We start from the raw sequence: 17,078 nt of genomic DNA on the forward strand, positions 1-17,078 counted from the left end.
TAAGAGTTTTTAAATATCATCTTTAATCCTTTTTCTATCAAACTCCTCTTATAAAGCATTTTTTTCTCATCAACTCTTAATGGCATTTTTGATAGTATAATCTATATACGCTGTTAAAAACACCATGTCACAGATTTGTAATATATAAAGCTCAAACAGCATATTAAAAAGCAGAAACTACAAGACACAATCACACTCTAAATGCTATAAATTCAGTGCAAAACCATATTAATAGTGCAAACAACTTTGAGTGTATCTTCTGGGTATATGAATTAATTTTTAGTGACAGAAAATGGCCTGATAACACTTGCAAGATTGGAGCATATAAGGACTTGAAAAGAAAGCTGAAAAAAGACTTAGTATCTCCATGGTATCCAGGAACTGGTTCTGGATATAACTTCCCAAAATTGTATGAGGAAAAAAACCTAACTTTGCTACCATGGAAACAGAACAGTGGAATATAACTGATTGTTACTTGTCTGCCTTTACAAGACTGATTCCTAAAATGTTAAGGCCCTCAATAACATGGGTAGTTTTGTTTCCACCCAAGAAGTAAATCTGCTAGAAAAGGAACAAGGAGAAGCTATTGAGTGAGCTCACCAAGCAGGGGAGAACAGCTCAGGAACGACAGGTATTTCTAAGAAAAGTAGAGGATTAGAGAGGAGAAAGAGAATAAAAGAAAGATCAAGAAGGAAGATACCATGATGCCAGAAAATACAGGGGAGGAGAGGTTTGCTTTGACTAGCAAGACAGCAAACAAGGCCTTCACAATGAAGGGCTGGATCCTGGCCGTGCTAAAGATAACCTTATGAAAAAACAGGGTAGCAAATACTGGGTGGGTGTTACCTTGCCCTTGTTCCCAAAGCGCACATGCAGTCTTGACAAAAGCGCAGCTTGTGGAAATCATGCACATCTTCTCATAATTTCTTAAGTTACTGCTCCTTTGTTCTTCACTGGCAAATCCCACCCTCTTTGGACGCGTCCGAAACGTTCTAACAATTACCAACGCTTGCACTTTCCTCACAGTTTGTTGGGTTGTGCAACAAGAGCCGTGCTCTTTTACTTCACTGGAAGTGTTCCTTCTTCCTGCTAGACAAATATCCTGATTGTAAAATGCATGCTGTTCTCCTCGTTAAACATTTGCTCTCCCTGCCTGCTGTGCCTGGTGCACAGATAACATGGTCACTGGGAGCCAGGTTGTTTCTCCTTTAAAATCCATCAGTGCACCCAGAGATCTCCTCACAGTCCAACACTGTCCACCTTATACCCTTTGCTAGTAGCGGGTTAGCAAGGCAAACCGGCCCACGAGATCCTCCATGCTGTCATTTTGGAAGAGATGTCTCGTAGGCAGCTGCTCTTTGTGGACTTGCCTCAGCTCTTGCCCCCAGCACCCCTGCCTGACACCACCCTTCAGCCTCCTGAAGGCACGGAGTACTGCCATCAAACCACTACTCAGAGTGCAAATGAGTAGGGTTTCTTTTTCCCTCACGATCTAAACTTCTACCGAGAGATATCATTCGCTGTGGTACGGGGGATCTCTGAGGACGGGAGTGCTGACCACTCCAGGCTAAGCTACCATGGAGGCTGACGAACCGCGTCGCTCTCCTGAGGGAGGGGAAGGAAAGCCCTCCACAGCGCGCCCGGCTTCGCAGCCGCCCTTCAGCGCCGCACGCGCGGGCCATACGCCGAGCACCAGCGCGGCCAGGCGGCAGTTCATCTTAAGGGGTTGCGTTTCGCCATCTTAGGCTCCTCCGCCCCCTCCTGCCACGTGACGCAAACGGCCGCCATCTTAGGCTCCCCGCGCCGCCGTCTGGGCTTGCCTGGGTCACGTGGGGCGGGGCTGGTGGCGGAGCGGAGCTGAGGGGCGCGGCGCGGCTGGAGGCTGAGGGGCGGCGGCAGGCGTGATGGGGCAGTGCGGCATCACCTCCTCCAAAACCGTCCTGGTCTTCCTTAACCTTATCTTCTGGGTGAGTCCAGGGGCAGCTGGGGATGGGGAAGGTCGGGGTCTCCGAGCGCGGGGCTGTCTCCCCCTCAGCCGTGCGGTGAGGGGAGGGCTCGGGCCCGGGCCGGCCGTGGCGCGAGGCCCGGCCCTGAGGGTGCTGCCGGGCCGGGCCGGGCCGTCTCGTCGCTGTCCGGTCCTCGCTCACGTACGGCAACAGCTGGGAGCCCCCGCGCCGCCTCGCCGGTTCAGTTTGTATTTAAAAGCTTTCTTTTTAACAGTCGCCTTGTGCCCCTTCGCGGGGCCCCGTGTTTCAGTGGTGGGCGCAGTCCCTTCCTTCCCAGTCCACCCCACCCCCCGCCCCCCAAAGTTCGGAGGTGGATGAAGCTGAATCTGTTGCCTCAGTAGCCTGTCAATAAAGGTTTTACGGAGCATTAGAGATCTTGAGGTAGAGACGCTTGTGTAATTGAATACAGCTTGAGTGGCATTATTGAGATTTTCAGGTCTCTGCCAGTTTAATTTTTGTAGAGCTGTTACGGCCATTTAGTTTTTGGCCCCCTAATTTAAGGACGTCTGTCCCAAATACTTAGCGGTAAGTATGGAGCGCTGTTTTCTTCCTTGTATTTTTAACACAAAATTAGGAGAGAGAAAGAGATAACTTAGGAGTCCAAAAACAAGTCTTATTTTTCACTTCTAGTAACCACAGTTGTATTAGTATTTATGCGTCGCTTAAACCTCCCACGACTAGTCATGCTGATGGTGAGAGAAAAGCTTATGCGGGTTGGTGGAATAGTAGATTGCTGTAAACGACCTTTCTCAGGATGGACATACAGGCTGTAGCTTGGCATTATATTCATTGTAATAACTGGCCTGTCAGAGCAACATAAATCTAACTAAATGGAATCAAATGAAAGAATATTCTGTAGACTTTAAGAACTCCTTTTCTGCATTTAACTACTGTGTTTCTCATCCTCTAATCCCAGCTCCAGGAACAGAAGATCTGTTGTCCCAGCTGTTCAAAGATTTCAGCTTTGAAAAAGTAACAGTGGTAACAAGATAGTAGAACAGAAAAATGTGGGTATATATAGCTACATCATTTAATGTTGAAATCTAATAAGTGTTACAGGATAGATAAATGTTGTCTAATTTTTTTACAAAGGAATGCCTCTCATGGGCGCCTAAAAATGAGTCATCGTCAGGGAAATGCATATCTGTGCAGGGTCACCAGGATTTCTGTATACAGCTGTTCAGAGAGATGGCCAGTAAATATGAGGCATATTTGACTAAGTAGTGCATATTAGGAGTCTGTAATTTTGGCTGAGGTGTATAGGCTCCATTCTTTATCTTTCAAGTATGAGGTAGTTAAATCAACCTTTTAGTACAGCCGTTTGTTTGGAATCTGGTTTGCTGGGTGTGGCTTTTTGTTACATGAATAGTTGCAAATGGCATTAAAAAAGCTTTTTAATAGCTGCTACATCATACTTAAAGTTTTTGACTGGGCTTGTTTGAGTTGCATTCTTAATGGCATCTTGAAGTAGATTTTTCTTTAGTGCTTTGCAGTTTTTCTTTATCTAGCACTTAGAATTTTTAATGACTTTTTTTGAGACAAACTTGACTTAATTTAAAATGGACAGATTGTATTTAGATAGCTTGTAGTTCATGTCAAATTAAAATGGCACTGATCTTATATTCTGTAAACCATCTCCAGCCTAAGAAGTCAACTTGTGCGGATAGCTTTTTGGCAGATAAGTTGCTTGTGCTGGAACAACCTTATGGCTCATCAGCTGCATGTAGAATGAGGCAGGCTTTCTCAAAGCAAGAATTACAAAAATCAATGTTTTTCCTCTCTTTAGCAAGCTATAGCCTAAAAATAGGAAATCTACATACTTTCATCAGAAGTAGTATATCTTCATTTTTAAATGGTAAAAGAGAAAGAAGAATTCTTGATCTAGCATGTTTCGTTTGTTGACTGAGCTGACTGTGTATGTTAACATTTGGTGCCCATCTTGTTGACAATGTAATTGCTTCTGTGCTGTTACAGAAATCTTTTGCTTGTCATTCCTCTTTAGTTCTAATTATCAAAATTGGATCATCCAGGTTTCCACTGAGACTTGACAATAGATAACTGCCTATAATTGGTCAAGTCACTATGAAACCTCATTTAATTGCATTTATAAACTTAATGTGTCTCTATAGGTATCATATATAAATGTTGCATATTATCATCATCTTCACAGTTGTCGGTAGTAATAGCAGGTTGCTTCTGCATAGTTTGCTATCGAAAGTTCTGCAAGAGTAGCTGATCAAAGTGAATTACAACACACACACACACACCCCGCCGTCGGTCTCAAATTTGTGCAAGGATGTGAATGTTCAGAGTGCTTTGGTAGCTGTCTTATGAATGCTAGATGTTCAGAAAATTATCACTTCTGCTGCTGAAGAAAAAGCAGAGATGTTTTTGTTATATTCTGTAGTCTAGCATCTAACTTCTTTTTTAAAAATTTCTTTCAAGCCTTCTGAAAAAGGCAGATCAGGCTTGCTGACAGGTCATAACCATACCCACTCATTATCTGTGACTGCTGACTTTAACAACCCAAACTTCACTCAGTTTGCCAGTGATTCTACAAGTTCGTCTCCTTTTGAAAAGTCTTGTGCTACTTACTAGATTTTCTAGTTGACACTACAAAACAGTCATCTTATTTCTGTATAGTCTCATGAAAACTTTTTTTTGCATCCTGTTAAATTCTTATATTAACTGTACATTCCTACATGTTAATAATTACTACGGGATTATTTTTTTTTTTTTTGAGAAAGTAGGCTGCAGAAACTATCTTCCTTTCACAGCAGGACAGGTGCTAGTTTAGCATACAGAAAACTGGATGGACTTTACACACCTTCCCAAGTTTTTGGTGTGGTACTTTGACAGTTTAGCTGAGTTGTATTTGCAGGGGTGTCCAACATCGAGTACATCTACTGTAGACACATATATTGCCTTAAAAACAAAGTACTGCAGGAAAAAAGCAGCATGAGTAGTAGTCATCAAGAGTAGCATGATAGAGATCTTGCGTGAAATGCTTATTTGAATTTTGGATAATTTGGCAAAGAGTGCATAAGCTCAAAGGTACTTTACAAAGAAATGCATTGATAAGAAGCATAAGTTAAAACTTGCCCTTCTTAGAAGGATCAGAGGAATACAGACCAGATGAATATGTTTCTTAGTGTTTTGCTGCTGTGAATTAGTTTTGGGGTGGATATGATAAATAGCAAAGGAAAAACAATCCTTTGCTTGACCTTTCTTGTCTTAAGTTTGCACAAGATCTATTTGGTCAACTAGTGACTTCATTTTCATTCAGATGATGCGAAGTCCTTTTCTTTAAGGAAAGGAAGTAATTGGAAGTAATTGTTAAGTGAAAGACAGTACATCTTAGAAATAAAAATAATGAAGCTTCTAGTACCTGTATTCTCAGAAATATTTTTGGTGGAGTGGAAATCCCAACGTTGACCAATCTGTCTGAAGATATAGGACGTGGCGTGGTTTTTTTTTCAGTGGGTACAGATTAGAATGACTGGTATGACAGGAAAACATTAAACTGTAGTCACAAAAAAATAGTTGTTGATAATCAGAAATATTTTTTGATATCTTGATGAAATGTTGAATTGATGACCAATTACAAATAAAAGATGATCATAAAGTATTTGAGGATAGCATGGTTTTTAGAAAAAACTTTTGTTAAAGTCTGCATTGATTTGAAAGAGGAAGAAATGAGTTTACCTGGAACAAATATCTGAAGACTGCTGTCAAATGTATTTTTGTGAACTCTTAATTTAAGGCTTCATTGGGTGACCTGCATAGTTCCATTGAAAGCAGTTTGGAGAAATGAGGTAAAGACAAAAATTCTAGGGAAATGTTTTCAGGCTTACGTTTAGGATGTAGGATAGAAGGAGAAAATATTTAGAGATGCTTATAGCCTTGCTTCAGAAAAGGGAGTCTGTCTGGTTTGTATTCTTGAAGAATATATGTACTTTGACAGCGTGCTCTGCTAAAACAGTACCTAATACCCTGTGCTTGCTTTGAGGGTTTTTTTTTTTGCCACCTCTGTGTCCTCCTTCTTGAGAAAAGGAATGAACTCTGCTTCTGCAATACTTTTATAACTCAGTAGTTGTGAACTAATTTGCTCTTGCAATTATTTAACTGACTTGAAATAATTGATTTTACAGTTCACTTGACTAAGCTTTTATAAAACATTCTTTGGAATGCTTGTTTAGAGAAATCTCAATGCTTCAGTTTTGTACAGCAAGAATGCTTTCTACAGTTCTGTGCTCACTGTACAACTTATGTATGCTCACCACAGTACAGTAGCCATAGTATTAGAAATTATGTAGTATTATCTTAGAGGAACTATCTGTGCTATCCTTAGAAGAAGCTGTAGCTATCTGTTTATGTAGTGTGGTTTGGGTTTCTGGTAGAAAAGAATAAAGAAAATGCAGCAACAGGAAAATTCATTGAAATTTAGCAGTAGAAGGAAAAGTAGCTCACTTCCTCTTACACATATGAATAAGCCAAATAATTTTTCTGTTTTACTGGGACTTTGAGAATTGTTTCTGGACTTTAAAAGCTGGGGTAGTGAAGAGACTTCTTGAGAGTTTTTTGGTGATCAAAGACTATAATTGGCAGATGATCCCAAAGGCTGCCTATCGGGGATTACTTGACTGAAGCCTTTTTTGCCCTGAAGGACAGTCACTTCTGCACGTGGAAGTTGAATGTTATGTGCTTCTGCTGCTATGGTAGTGAAGTGAGTGTATTTGCAGGATTGTGTAACGGTGTGGAATCCTGTGCGTTAAGGAAATTAGGATTTAAAACTTGAAGTGTCGTGCCCTCACTGAGTGATTTTCTTACAATATTTGGACATGAATTTTCAGGTAGCAAACATGGGCTAGGCCCTGATTCAGTAAGGCTTCGATTTGCCTTTAAGTAAGATGGTAGTATCACTTATGTTTCCTTACAGGATGAGTTTCAAGTCTTTGTCTGAGATTTTTCAGGACTCTCTGCATCTGGTCTTGTGCTTAAAAGTAGAGCTGATACCTAACAGAAGCAAAAACAACTTGCAAAGCTACATGTGATATCTTTGAGTAGTACATGGAATTTGAAAGGCTGCTTTACTTGGTGAAACTTCCTAGCATGGAGGCACAGGGCAAGGAATCTGGAAACCGTGGAGCATCAGGTCAAGTTACAACCCTGATGACTAAATAGGTGTAAACGAGTGGCTATATTGTTAACATTTCTTCTAGTAAAAAAAAATACTCAGTCTGCTGGTGCACTGCCTCTTGCAATTAGTGATACTTAAAATATGTAATGCCAGATACAAAGGCAGCCTAGCTCAGCCTTTTGCTTTAACTGCAAAAGCATTTGAAGTTGAGGTTTCTATGCATACTGTTACAGAATTGAATTTGGCTAGTATAGACAAAGCAGTCAGGCTTATTTGAATTTTATGTGGCTTTGTTTATAAGCCTTCAAAATATTTCTAACGATGTTACAAAGTTGAATGGAATTGCTGGTTTTCTGCCAGAGGATTTTGTAAGACAGTTATAGCTCAGTGATCCAGTTAAATTATTACTGATGAGAACAAAGTAGAAGAGTGTCAGGAAACCATTGGGTTCTAAGGTGGATGGGCACCAATTTAAGCAAGTAGAGAAAATAATGTCAAGTATGAGTGTGTTTTGTTTCCCAGGGGAGTGAAGAGAGACAAATGGAGTAGCGAAGTGCTCAAAAGAATGTGAGAGAAATAAACAGCTGTAATATCCTATAGGGCCTTTGAAGTTAAAACTGAGGAACTAGATTCTGAAGGACAGATAGCTGAAAGAAAAACTTCAAGAAGCAAATCAGGAAAATTCTTTCTCTGTCTGACAATAATTGGGCTATGAATACTCCAGTGTTGGAGAGGACTGAAAATACCGGAGAAATACAACTGAAGTCAAATAATGTAGTGTGGAAAAAACGCTTTTTAATATACTGTTCTAAGAAGCCCAAAAATTGGGTGGCAAACCACAATACCAGTGTCCCTACTTATGGGTAGGAAATGTTCAGGCTTTGGTATGCATGGAGAAAAGTAACTGTTATGAAGAATGAAACTGATATAACTGTAGACTCTCAAAAATGTCTCCTGGAGTGTATGCTTTCTTTAAAAAAAAAAAAAAAAAATTGTGTCAGACTAGAAAGGCAGTGAGAACAAAGATACACTGAAGTTCAGCATAACAAAAGCAATACACAAATACACAGGCTGGGAAGATGGTCCTAGGACAGGATCCAGGCAGAGAAGATGAGGGACTGTTAGTGTGGAAGATTTTTTTTTCTTACTTTTTTTTCTTTGCTGCTTTTTATCAGTGATGATACACATGGTCTATCTGAATATACTATAGGTGTACTTTACAATCCCTGTCATGAAAGATGTTTTAGTAGTGGAATGAACAATAATTGGGTTTAGAGTGCTATCTGTATTACTACCAAAATTTACCAATCAGCAATGGTAAGTTGGCAGTAGTAGGAATCTATAAGTAGGTGTCCTTACCAAAAAGGTGGAATATTCCTCTTACCTAATTGAACATCAGGTGTGTTTTCTCCTAACATACAATACTTTGCTGCTACCTTAGTTTTCTTGTTCAGAGAGTACGTGTTTTTCTTAAAACAGTGAATAAAATGCAGATTCCAAATGGACAAACACTATTCTTTGGCCTAGTTAATTGAAAGAGTGCCAAAAAAAATTTTAAAAACTCTTTTTTGTGGGTTCTCTTGTGGTCCCAAAGTGAAGAAAATCCGATAGCAAGGTAAACGGCAAAAGTAACATGAAGGACAGTGCTTCGTAAAGATATGGAGTCTTTGGACGAGTTTTCATCAGGTAAGTTTGGGGGCAACATTAGTAGGGTAGTATAAGGAAGCACTGATTTGTAAATGGAGCTGCGGTGTCCATGATTGATACAGAAATCATCAACACAAAAAGTAGTTTAAATATCTTTCTTACCAGTCATCATCTTAGCTAGCCAGAATTTTAGCTTTCAAACTGCTGCAGTGTGTGAGCATTACTGAAAACATGAAAACAGTTCTTGGTGTGTGTTTGCAGCCTACTTAGAAAAAATCAACCAAACAAAAAATCCACCCACAACAATAACAAAAAGCACCTTGAAACAGTTTCAGGTTTGGTGTATCTAGACAGTGTGTAGCTTTGTATACCTCAGTGCCTGTGAAAGGTGAAAACTGACTTTGTGAAACAGGTATGGGCTTAAGAGGCTGTATTATACCAGCCCAAAGATGGGGTGGGAAGTTTACTCACTCCAAGAACCCCAAATTTTAAATATGCTCTCCTATAATGCTTTGAGTAATATTTATCATCACAAGTATCATTGTGTCATTAGATCTTTCAGTTTTCCTTCCAGTTCTTTGCGTACTTGTTTGGCTTTTAACAACTCCTCAGTGGCCCATGCCAAAGGAATAATATCAAGCTTTTTCTGAACTGAGACCTATGTATTTTTAAAATTTCCTTTGATGAAAAGGATGTCTAATTGTTCAAGCCTTTTGCAACAAACTGTCTTCATTGACTGTACTTGTCTTGTCAGTCTTTTAAAGGTTAATTCATCCTAAAATAAGAGTATGCCACTTCAGGTTCAGTACTGCAAGTTAGATGCAAACAACTCTAAAAGGATGTGTGAATGCTGAATAACCAGTCATCTCCCTAGAGCATGCATGTGACCTGGCACAGATTCAGGAACTGCTGCAATATCTATTCAGAGCCTTGAGCAGATTAAGTTCAAGAATTCTTCCTTCAAGCCCTGTTTATCAAAGACTTACTTGAACTGTGCACAGTTCATATATTTGGCTTCCATTTAATGATAGGAAATGCATGATTGTAAATGTGATAGCTTTTTAGTCAAATGTCTTTGACTTGAGCAAGTTCAGACTTGCAAATTTACTGTTTATTCTGCTGGATAATAAATGTTGAGATTTGGATTATTTTGTCTTTTTTTTTTTTTAATTATCCTTGTGTCTTTACTTGTGATGCAGATTTCAGTTTCTCTAGATAATTTCCTTTTTGAGAAGCAAATTATTTAAGCACATGGTACTGGTTTGGTGTTTTGTTTTTTTTCTCTTTTAAAAAGCACGTTTTCAACTTTATTCTTAGGTTGCAACAGGCAATAAATGTGCATTTAACTGGTGCATCACTGATCAATGCAGATTGCATACTTTGTACAGGTAAAACTAGCTCTTTGTCTTTATCTGTTGTCACAGTATGCTTTATTTACATTAACATATAACATGGTACTGTGGAGGTGGAGCAAAACCCGCTTGTGCTGAGGACTTGATGTTGAAACTACTGAGTTGAGGGGAGGGAAAAAGGAAGGACCTCAGGCTAGTCTGGTCCCCTCGACTGAACACCTGTTAGCAGTTAGCACAGTAAATGCACTCATCTTCTGGTTTAGTTTCATCCAAAGTGAGTCCTGTTATGCACTCCGAAGATATTCAGCGATGCAAACCAGAAGTTAGTAAGTGAAAATCATCAAACGATGAGCAAAAAGGATTGCTTCAAAAACACTTTCCTAATCCCAGCTAAAATACTGATTTAGAGACCTCCCCCCTTCCTTGTTTAGAGCAGGCTGAAGAAAACAGTAAGCATTCTGTGGTTATGATGTGAAAGGAAAAGGGAAGGCATTTCGAGCTAACTGGGTACTGTTGCCATTTTCATTGTTCTGCGATAGACTAGGTCTTGTACCTATTAAAAAATAGCATTAAAACTCCTTTACTGTGTATCACAGTTTAATCTTCATAGCTTTTAAAACTTGTGAAAGTGCCAGCAGGCACCTTTGCTTTTAGGACCTCCCCTCCACTCCCAACATTCCTTTTTGAAGTAATTCTGAGGAAGAGATAGCAGTAATTTTTAAGGGTTTGGTCACTTCATCAAGTAGAGGCAATGTCTTCAACTTGCTCATGATTCTAGTGCAAGGTTTATAGACATATGAATGCACGCTGCTGTTCCCAAAATTCTGTAGCTTCTTCCACAGAAACACCAGTTCCACAACATTATTTAGAAGCAAAACGTAAGGCCAAATGCTGTCATGGCAATTAGTCATTATAGTACCATGTGTGGAAAGGATTTAATGAAGTCTTCGGACCAGGCTGCTTTAATCTGAGAAGTCTAAAGAAAAATCTACCTTTCCAATAGTCATTACAAAACACTAATTTTTTTTTAACAAGCACAGAGTGTGGCTTTTCTTAGTTTCTGAGACAGTGTTTAATCTCTGTACTTGTCAGACTCATCTGGCGTAAAACTGCAAGAGCAAAGTTTCTTAAAATGCATGTGCTGCTTGAAGTAGGGAAGGAAAGCTAACACCTGTAGACAGGGTGTTTTTAAAGGTTAAACTTTTATTTTGTTTGAAATGCATTCTTTAAATGTATGTGCTCATGCAGTTTATGAACCAGATCTTTCTTAGAAAAGAAGGAAGCCACTTAAATTTCACACAACAGAGAAGGACAAAGGGGTTCACAAATGGTTCTGATTTCAGTTTTGTGGTATATTTTCTGTGCCTGATGCCAGCCACAGCTGTGTTTTTTCATCTGCCACCTTGCAATATACCATATTTCTAACAAGCATTTTAGTTCTTAGAAATGGGAGATTACATCACTGTCCTGTCATTCACAGGCTTCATTGCTAGGCAACGGTTAATGTAATTCCATTGTTCAGTGACACTACTTTGAATCTTTGCTTTGTGTACAGAAATTGTATGTCTGCATTTTGCCATGTTGTACCTAACATGGTAGGATTTGTATAGTTGGATTAGCATTTCAACATCTTTTGTGCAAAGGGGCAATTTTGTAATAGCTTGTTCACTTCAGATTTTCTTGTCTGGAGAAGATGTCTTGCTGTTGGTCTTTGACTGTTACTGAATTTTCAGTTTCACTACAGTTGTGTCTACATAGCACCTTTTATTAGATGAATCTGAGCCTCCTGAATGCTTTTAAGATTCCTGTGGAGTACACACTTCACTGCAGAAAGAGAGGTGAAATGCATTGTTCAAATCCATGCAGAAGTGATGATACTTTTGAGCTGGCTCTTAATACCTTTTTCTTTGACATATCGTTTCTATAACAGAGTGCTGCAGGGGGTATTCCATATGTGAAGTATTATTCTAGTAGTGTTTGTGCAGCATTGTTTTATAAGAAGTAGTTGCAGTGATATTGCAGTACATCCAGTACATAGTAGCAAACAGTGCTGAAATACTAGGTACCAGTTGTCTTATGGCTTGTCTTGTTCTGTGTCACACTAAACAGGCTGCCCAGGGAGGCTGTGGAATCTCCATCCTTGGATTTTTCAAGACTTTGGACAAAGCCTTGAGCAACCTCATCTGAATTCATTGTTGACCCTGCTTGGAGCAGGAAATTGGACTAAATGATCTCCTGAGGTCCCTCCTGGCCTGAATTATTAATTGGTTCTTTGATTCTACAATAGCATGACCCAGTCTTGTATTACGCTGGAACTAGCTATGTACATCTGCTCTCCTCAGTGCTACCTAGAGCTCAGGGATAGGGGTAGTTAAGGGCCACTGAGTGGGAAAGGAGGGCTGGAGGCAGCCTGCAGTATTCTTCGTCATATGAAAGCTGACATGTAATATTCCAGTTGAGTGAACTCTGGTGTCCAGGGTATGGATTGGATTGTAATGGGGACACTATCCTTTACAGCAAAATTAAATTTGTGAGGTCATAGCTTAGTCATTGCATCTTCTGAGTGGATTGTTTTAGCTTAGCCTTGTATTGGGACATCAGAAAAGTATGTCATTAAATATTGAAATTATATTATCCATCATTGCAAATCAATTGAACATAAGTGCTTCATTTTAATATATAGCAGGACTGTTTCATTCTGCAGCAAGTGTGAAGATGGTTATGAAAGACACTTGTAAAGCAGAAATTGATAAAGCCCTTTATTTTGAAGTAAATGTATGTTAGCTGGCTTGTCATGCAACAGCTGTCTGTCCTTGACTAGGTCTGCTCAGCTGAAAGTTAATGAAAGTATTGATGTGTTGGAATGCCTATAACTGTAAGGGAGGTAGAGTCATGTCAGAATGATGGGAGTGCTTTGTCTTGGTGTCTTAAATCTATATGGTGGCAGATCCATCCTACAGCTCTCATTTGCAGTAACTTTAAGTGATTTGTTTGTTTAATAAAGACGATTTTGCACAACAATCCTTCTGAGAACATCCCTTTTAAAAGTATTGTGGTGTGTGCCTCTAGGTATTTGATTCTGTCTTTTAATATTTGGTGCTTTATATTTGTTCCTACCTGCTTTGTTGATTAAAATCAGTTTTTCCAGTGCTGTGAATGCTTCAGAAAGGCTGTTGTTTCTAGCAGTTCATCTTTCCATAGCAGAGGTTAAAGTTTGCAATGTGTGTATCTATTCTGTTCTAATATTAAATCATGGGTAGGAATCAGCAAAATGGAAGAATAAGTAGTAGGTAAATAATGGCAGATAAAAGAACTGCATGCATGTTCTGAAAAGCTGTTGAATAGCAAATAACTTGCTGCTTGGATGGGCTGGAATCCTGTTCTCAAAAGTATGAGACAGTTTGTGAACATTAAAATATGTAGAAAGTTTAGTTGACAGCATGGGAAGGAAGTACTTGGGAACAGGGAGCAAGGTTTTGGTGCTCATAGCATGATTACCCTCACTTCTTGACTATGCGCCTCAGAAGACTTCCATAGTGTAGTCAAAACTAAATCTGCCTAGATGAAATGTGGTTTGAAAACTACTGGCTGGCCTCCATTTGAGATGTTCCTAATCAACAAATGCTATAACCTGTCAAAGATGTTGAAATTTAAAAACAAATAATTTCTGAGGCAAAGTAGCCTTGCCGAAAGAAGGGTTTGTTGTTCAAAGAAACTTACCATGGTCTTGTGTCTCTTGTAGGCAGCAGCAGGCATACTGTGCTACGTGGGAGCCTATGTGTTCATCACATATGATGACTATGATCACTTCTTTGAAGATGTCTACACACTAATTCCAGCAGTTATTATCATAGCTGTGGGAACACTTCTTTTTATTATTGGACTTATTGGGTGCTGTGCCACAATTCGAGAAAGTCGCTGTGGACTTGCTACAGTAAGTTGCAGAGTTTTTATATGATGATGTTTGGCTGTTGTATATTTGGTCACCTTACCTTTTAATAGACTTCTAAAAAAATTTTTAAGTCTGTTCTAATATTATTTTATGACCTTAAATATTTTCCCCTTATATTTTGTTAGGAACATCTTATTTCAATTTTCTGTTCTGAATAATGGTGTTAAATTAGCCAGAGCTGGCAGCAGCAGGCTCCTCAGTTTTACCTTTTTTAGAACTGTGGTTGTCTCAAAAAAAAATAAAAAAATAAAAAAAAAATCAAGTCATAACAGTTTTTATGTCTCACTTTTATCTGTTCTGTTTGAAAAGCTGAAATTGGACAGAGAAAGGTGAACCAGGAGCCTTCTTGTTTTAAGTATCTTGCATCGAGGTTAACTGAGCGTTGTTATGATGCCTAAATATTTTTCTGTATGGCTTAATTTAGATGCTTTGTTTGCAGTATTTTGTCATGTGTTTCCAAGCATTTTAACTGTAATTTGAGCTTGAGAATTAGGTAGGAGAGAAGAGGTGCCAGCATTTAAACTGTCTGCACTTTTTTTGCGGGGGGGGGTTGAATACTGTGTAGACTTCTTTAGCAGTTTATCTTAAAAGTGCTCTTAAATGTACCAAGACAAATGCATAGCTTGCTGTCTCTGTCAGTTGCTACAGGGCTTAAACTGAGGAAACATTCCCCTAGTCCATCTACCACTCTTAGTAACAGTCTGGATAGCTTCTTTGATGTGACATTTCTATTTATCGAACAGAAAGAAGATTGAAAGAAGCACTTGATTAAAGCACTCCATTATGGTGTTTTCAGTCCTAATGCTCAGCACTTGCCTGACTGGGCAGCTGCTTATTACTTGGTGAAGCTATGAACACTGAAGTTTCTTGAATGAAGTTAATTCTGGACTCATTTGATCAACTTAATTGCCTGCTTTAAGTTATCTGTTAAATCAAAACATTACCTGAAAAATTAGTTTAAATAGCAAAATCTATCTGGAGACTTTCAGGAAGTAAATGGGTAAAACTATTTGCACAAATACTCTTGATTGTATTTTACAGTTTGTGATCATCCTGCTCTTGGTTTTTATCACTGAAGTTGTGGTGGTAGTTCTTGGCTACATCTACAGAGCAAAGGTAATAACTTGTCAATTTCAGTGAACGTGTGTGTTGTGAACTGTTACCAAAATACAGAGGTGTAGTCTTTACTGTGTTGGATTCTGTAGAACTGTAAATGGGTATTTGTTAAGGGAATAAAACCAAACCTCCAAGTGGGTTAATTTGAGATATCAACATCTTAAAATTTAGAACAACGGTATTCTTTAAAGCAAAGCAGAAGGCTTTCTCGGAGGCAAAAAACTAGCTGGAATATATCATTAACAGTTGAACAGCAGAGGGGAGACATGGTAATTGGTACCTTTCCATTTTCCAGATGGTCTTCTAATTTATTTATGCTTTGACTTTGTGAATGATTTAGGTTGTACAATATTTGAACATAGGGCCTATTGGTTTTATACGCAGTAACTTAAATGTTGTCTTGTGTTTTGGTATACAAACTAACACTGCATAATAATAAAATCAAATAGACTGAATGTGTTAATGTATACTGTCTAGCTTTATACAGGTTGTTGACAAGGGTTATGGCTAAAGAAATTGTTACTTCTCCTACTCTTTGTTTATTGGAATTTAAGAAACAGGACCAGAAAAATGAAATTAATTGTGTTTCTAGCAGCATAATACGTAGCAGAAATATACCACATGGCATTAGAGATATCACAATGTAGTTTGAAGAAATGAAGTTTCTAACTTGCACCATTTCACTGGCTTTTGTTATGTCTACATCTAAATTTTGCCAAAAAATTAGCAGAAAAGGTGTGTTTAGCTGTGATGTGTAGTATGATCACATTATAGGACACTCCAGTGATATCTTAATAGCAAGCTGAACTACAACACCATTTACCTTTGGCCTTCTGTGTTTATATAAACCCAGGTCTTACTAGTCCAGTATTCTCTCCTGCTTGCTTTCTCTTGCTATCCTGGAAGAAATGGTGAGACAACCATTAAGTAAAAATCTGGAGTTCTTGCTTGGTTTACAAAGCAAGACTGCCTCGAGTAAGCAGCAATTGAGAGGACCCTGAACCTATGCATTATAAATCTGGCTTCATAACAGTTAGAGTAGGTTGCTTCAACAGAAATGCTCCATCAGTGACGCTTAAATTCAGGATATGTTTTTCTCATGGTCTACGTTTGATTTCTGCTATATTGGCAGTGCACCGAGAAGATCATTTGGGACTCGGAAGCTTGTAGTGTGGAAGTAGTCCTTGGAAGCAACGGAGGAGAGCAGTACAATTTCTGGAGAACAGGAAACATGTTGAGTTCTTACATGTTAACTTGAATGGTTGCCTTCTGCTCCAATACTTGCAGAAGCACAGTGTATTACAGTGTAGTTATTCAGGAATTACTGTGGATCTGATCTGGACTAAGCTGTGGTCATCTTATTCTCTCTATGTGTTCAGTCTTAAAGTGGCTTGCTCTTTTCCAGTTAAGAGCATTCAGAGCAGATAAAAGCAGATGCATAGATCTTTTTTCCCTAGCCCATCTGAAATAACACACTTGAAACACTTGAAAATTTGATTGGTCCCAGCTGTGTGTTCCTGTTGTCTCATTTTTGTCTTGCTACTGTACAGTTTCACAGCTGTAGCTAATGCAGGGTCAGAGCTTGGGGGAAGAGGGAAGGTAGTTTCTTTTTGGTGGCAACATGTTCTTACATTAAGCCATTTGTTGGGAGTCTGTATTTGAAAACTAAATCTTGGATCTTTTGAAAGGACGGACAGGTTTGTTAGTAAAAATGGCAGTTTTCTACTACCCTGCAGTACTTAGCATCTTAAACTATTGTTTTCAATTGCAACAGGAGTGTCAGAAGTAACTTAGAATTTATTATCAGTGAACTGGAAGGTGAAATCTGCTCAGATTTATGATTCCCCCCCCCCCCCCGGAGAAAA

At 39.0% G+C, this 17,078-nt stretch overlaps 1 protein-coding gene across 1 annotated transcript in view; it reads left to right on the forward strand.

Annotated features, from left to right (window-relative positions):
- The first annotated feature begins 1,830 nt into the window (after nt 1–1,830).
- Nucleotides 1,831–17,078, forward strand: part of TSPAN3 (tetraspanin 3) — a 24,335-nt gene continuing 9,087 nt past the window's right edge. Inside the window, exons 1-3 of the mRNA XM_010571652.1 lie at nt 1,831–1,967; nt 13,888–14,079; nt 15,139–15,213. Coding sequence (XP_010569954.1) covers nt 1,905–1,967; nt 13,888–14,079; nt 15,139–15,213 — 330 coding nt within the window. The 5' untranslated portion in view covers nt 1,831–1,904. The remainder of the gene's footprint in view (nt 1,968–13,887; nt 14,080–15,138; nt 15,214–17,078) is intronic.

Source organism: Haliaeetus leucocephalus, unplaced genomic scaffold, assembly GCF_000737465.1.
Source record: "Haliaeetus leucocephalus isolate CR32 unplaced genomic scaffold, Haliaeetus_leucocephalus-4.0 Scaffold339, whole genome shotgun sequence".
NCBI classification, from domain to species: Eukaryota; Metazoa; Chordata; class Aves; order Accipitriformes; family Accipitridae; genus Haliaeetus; species Haliaeetus leucocephalus.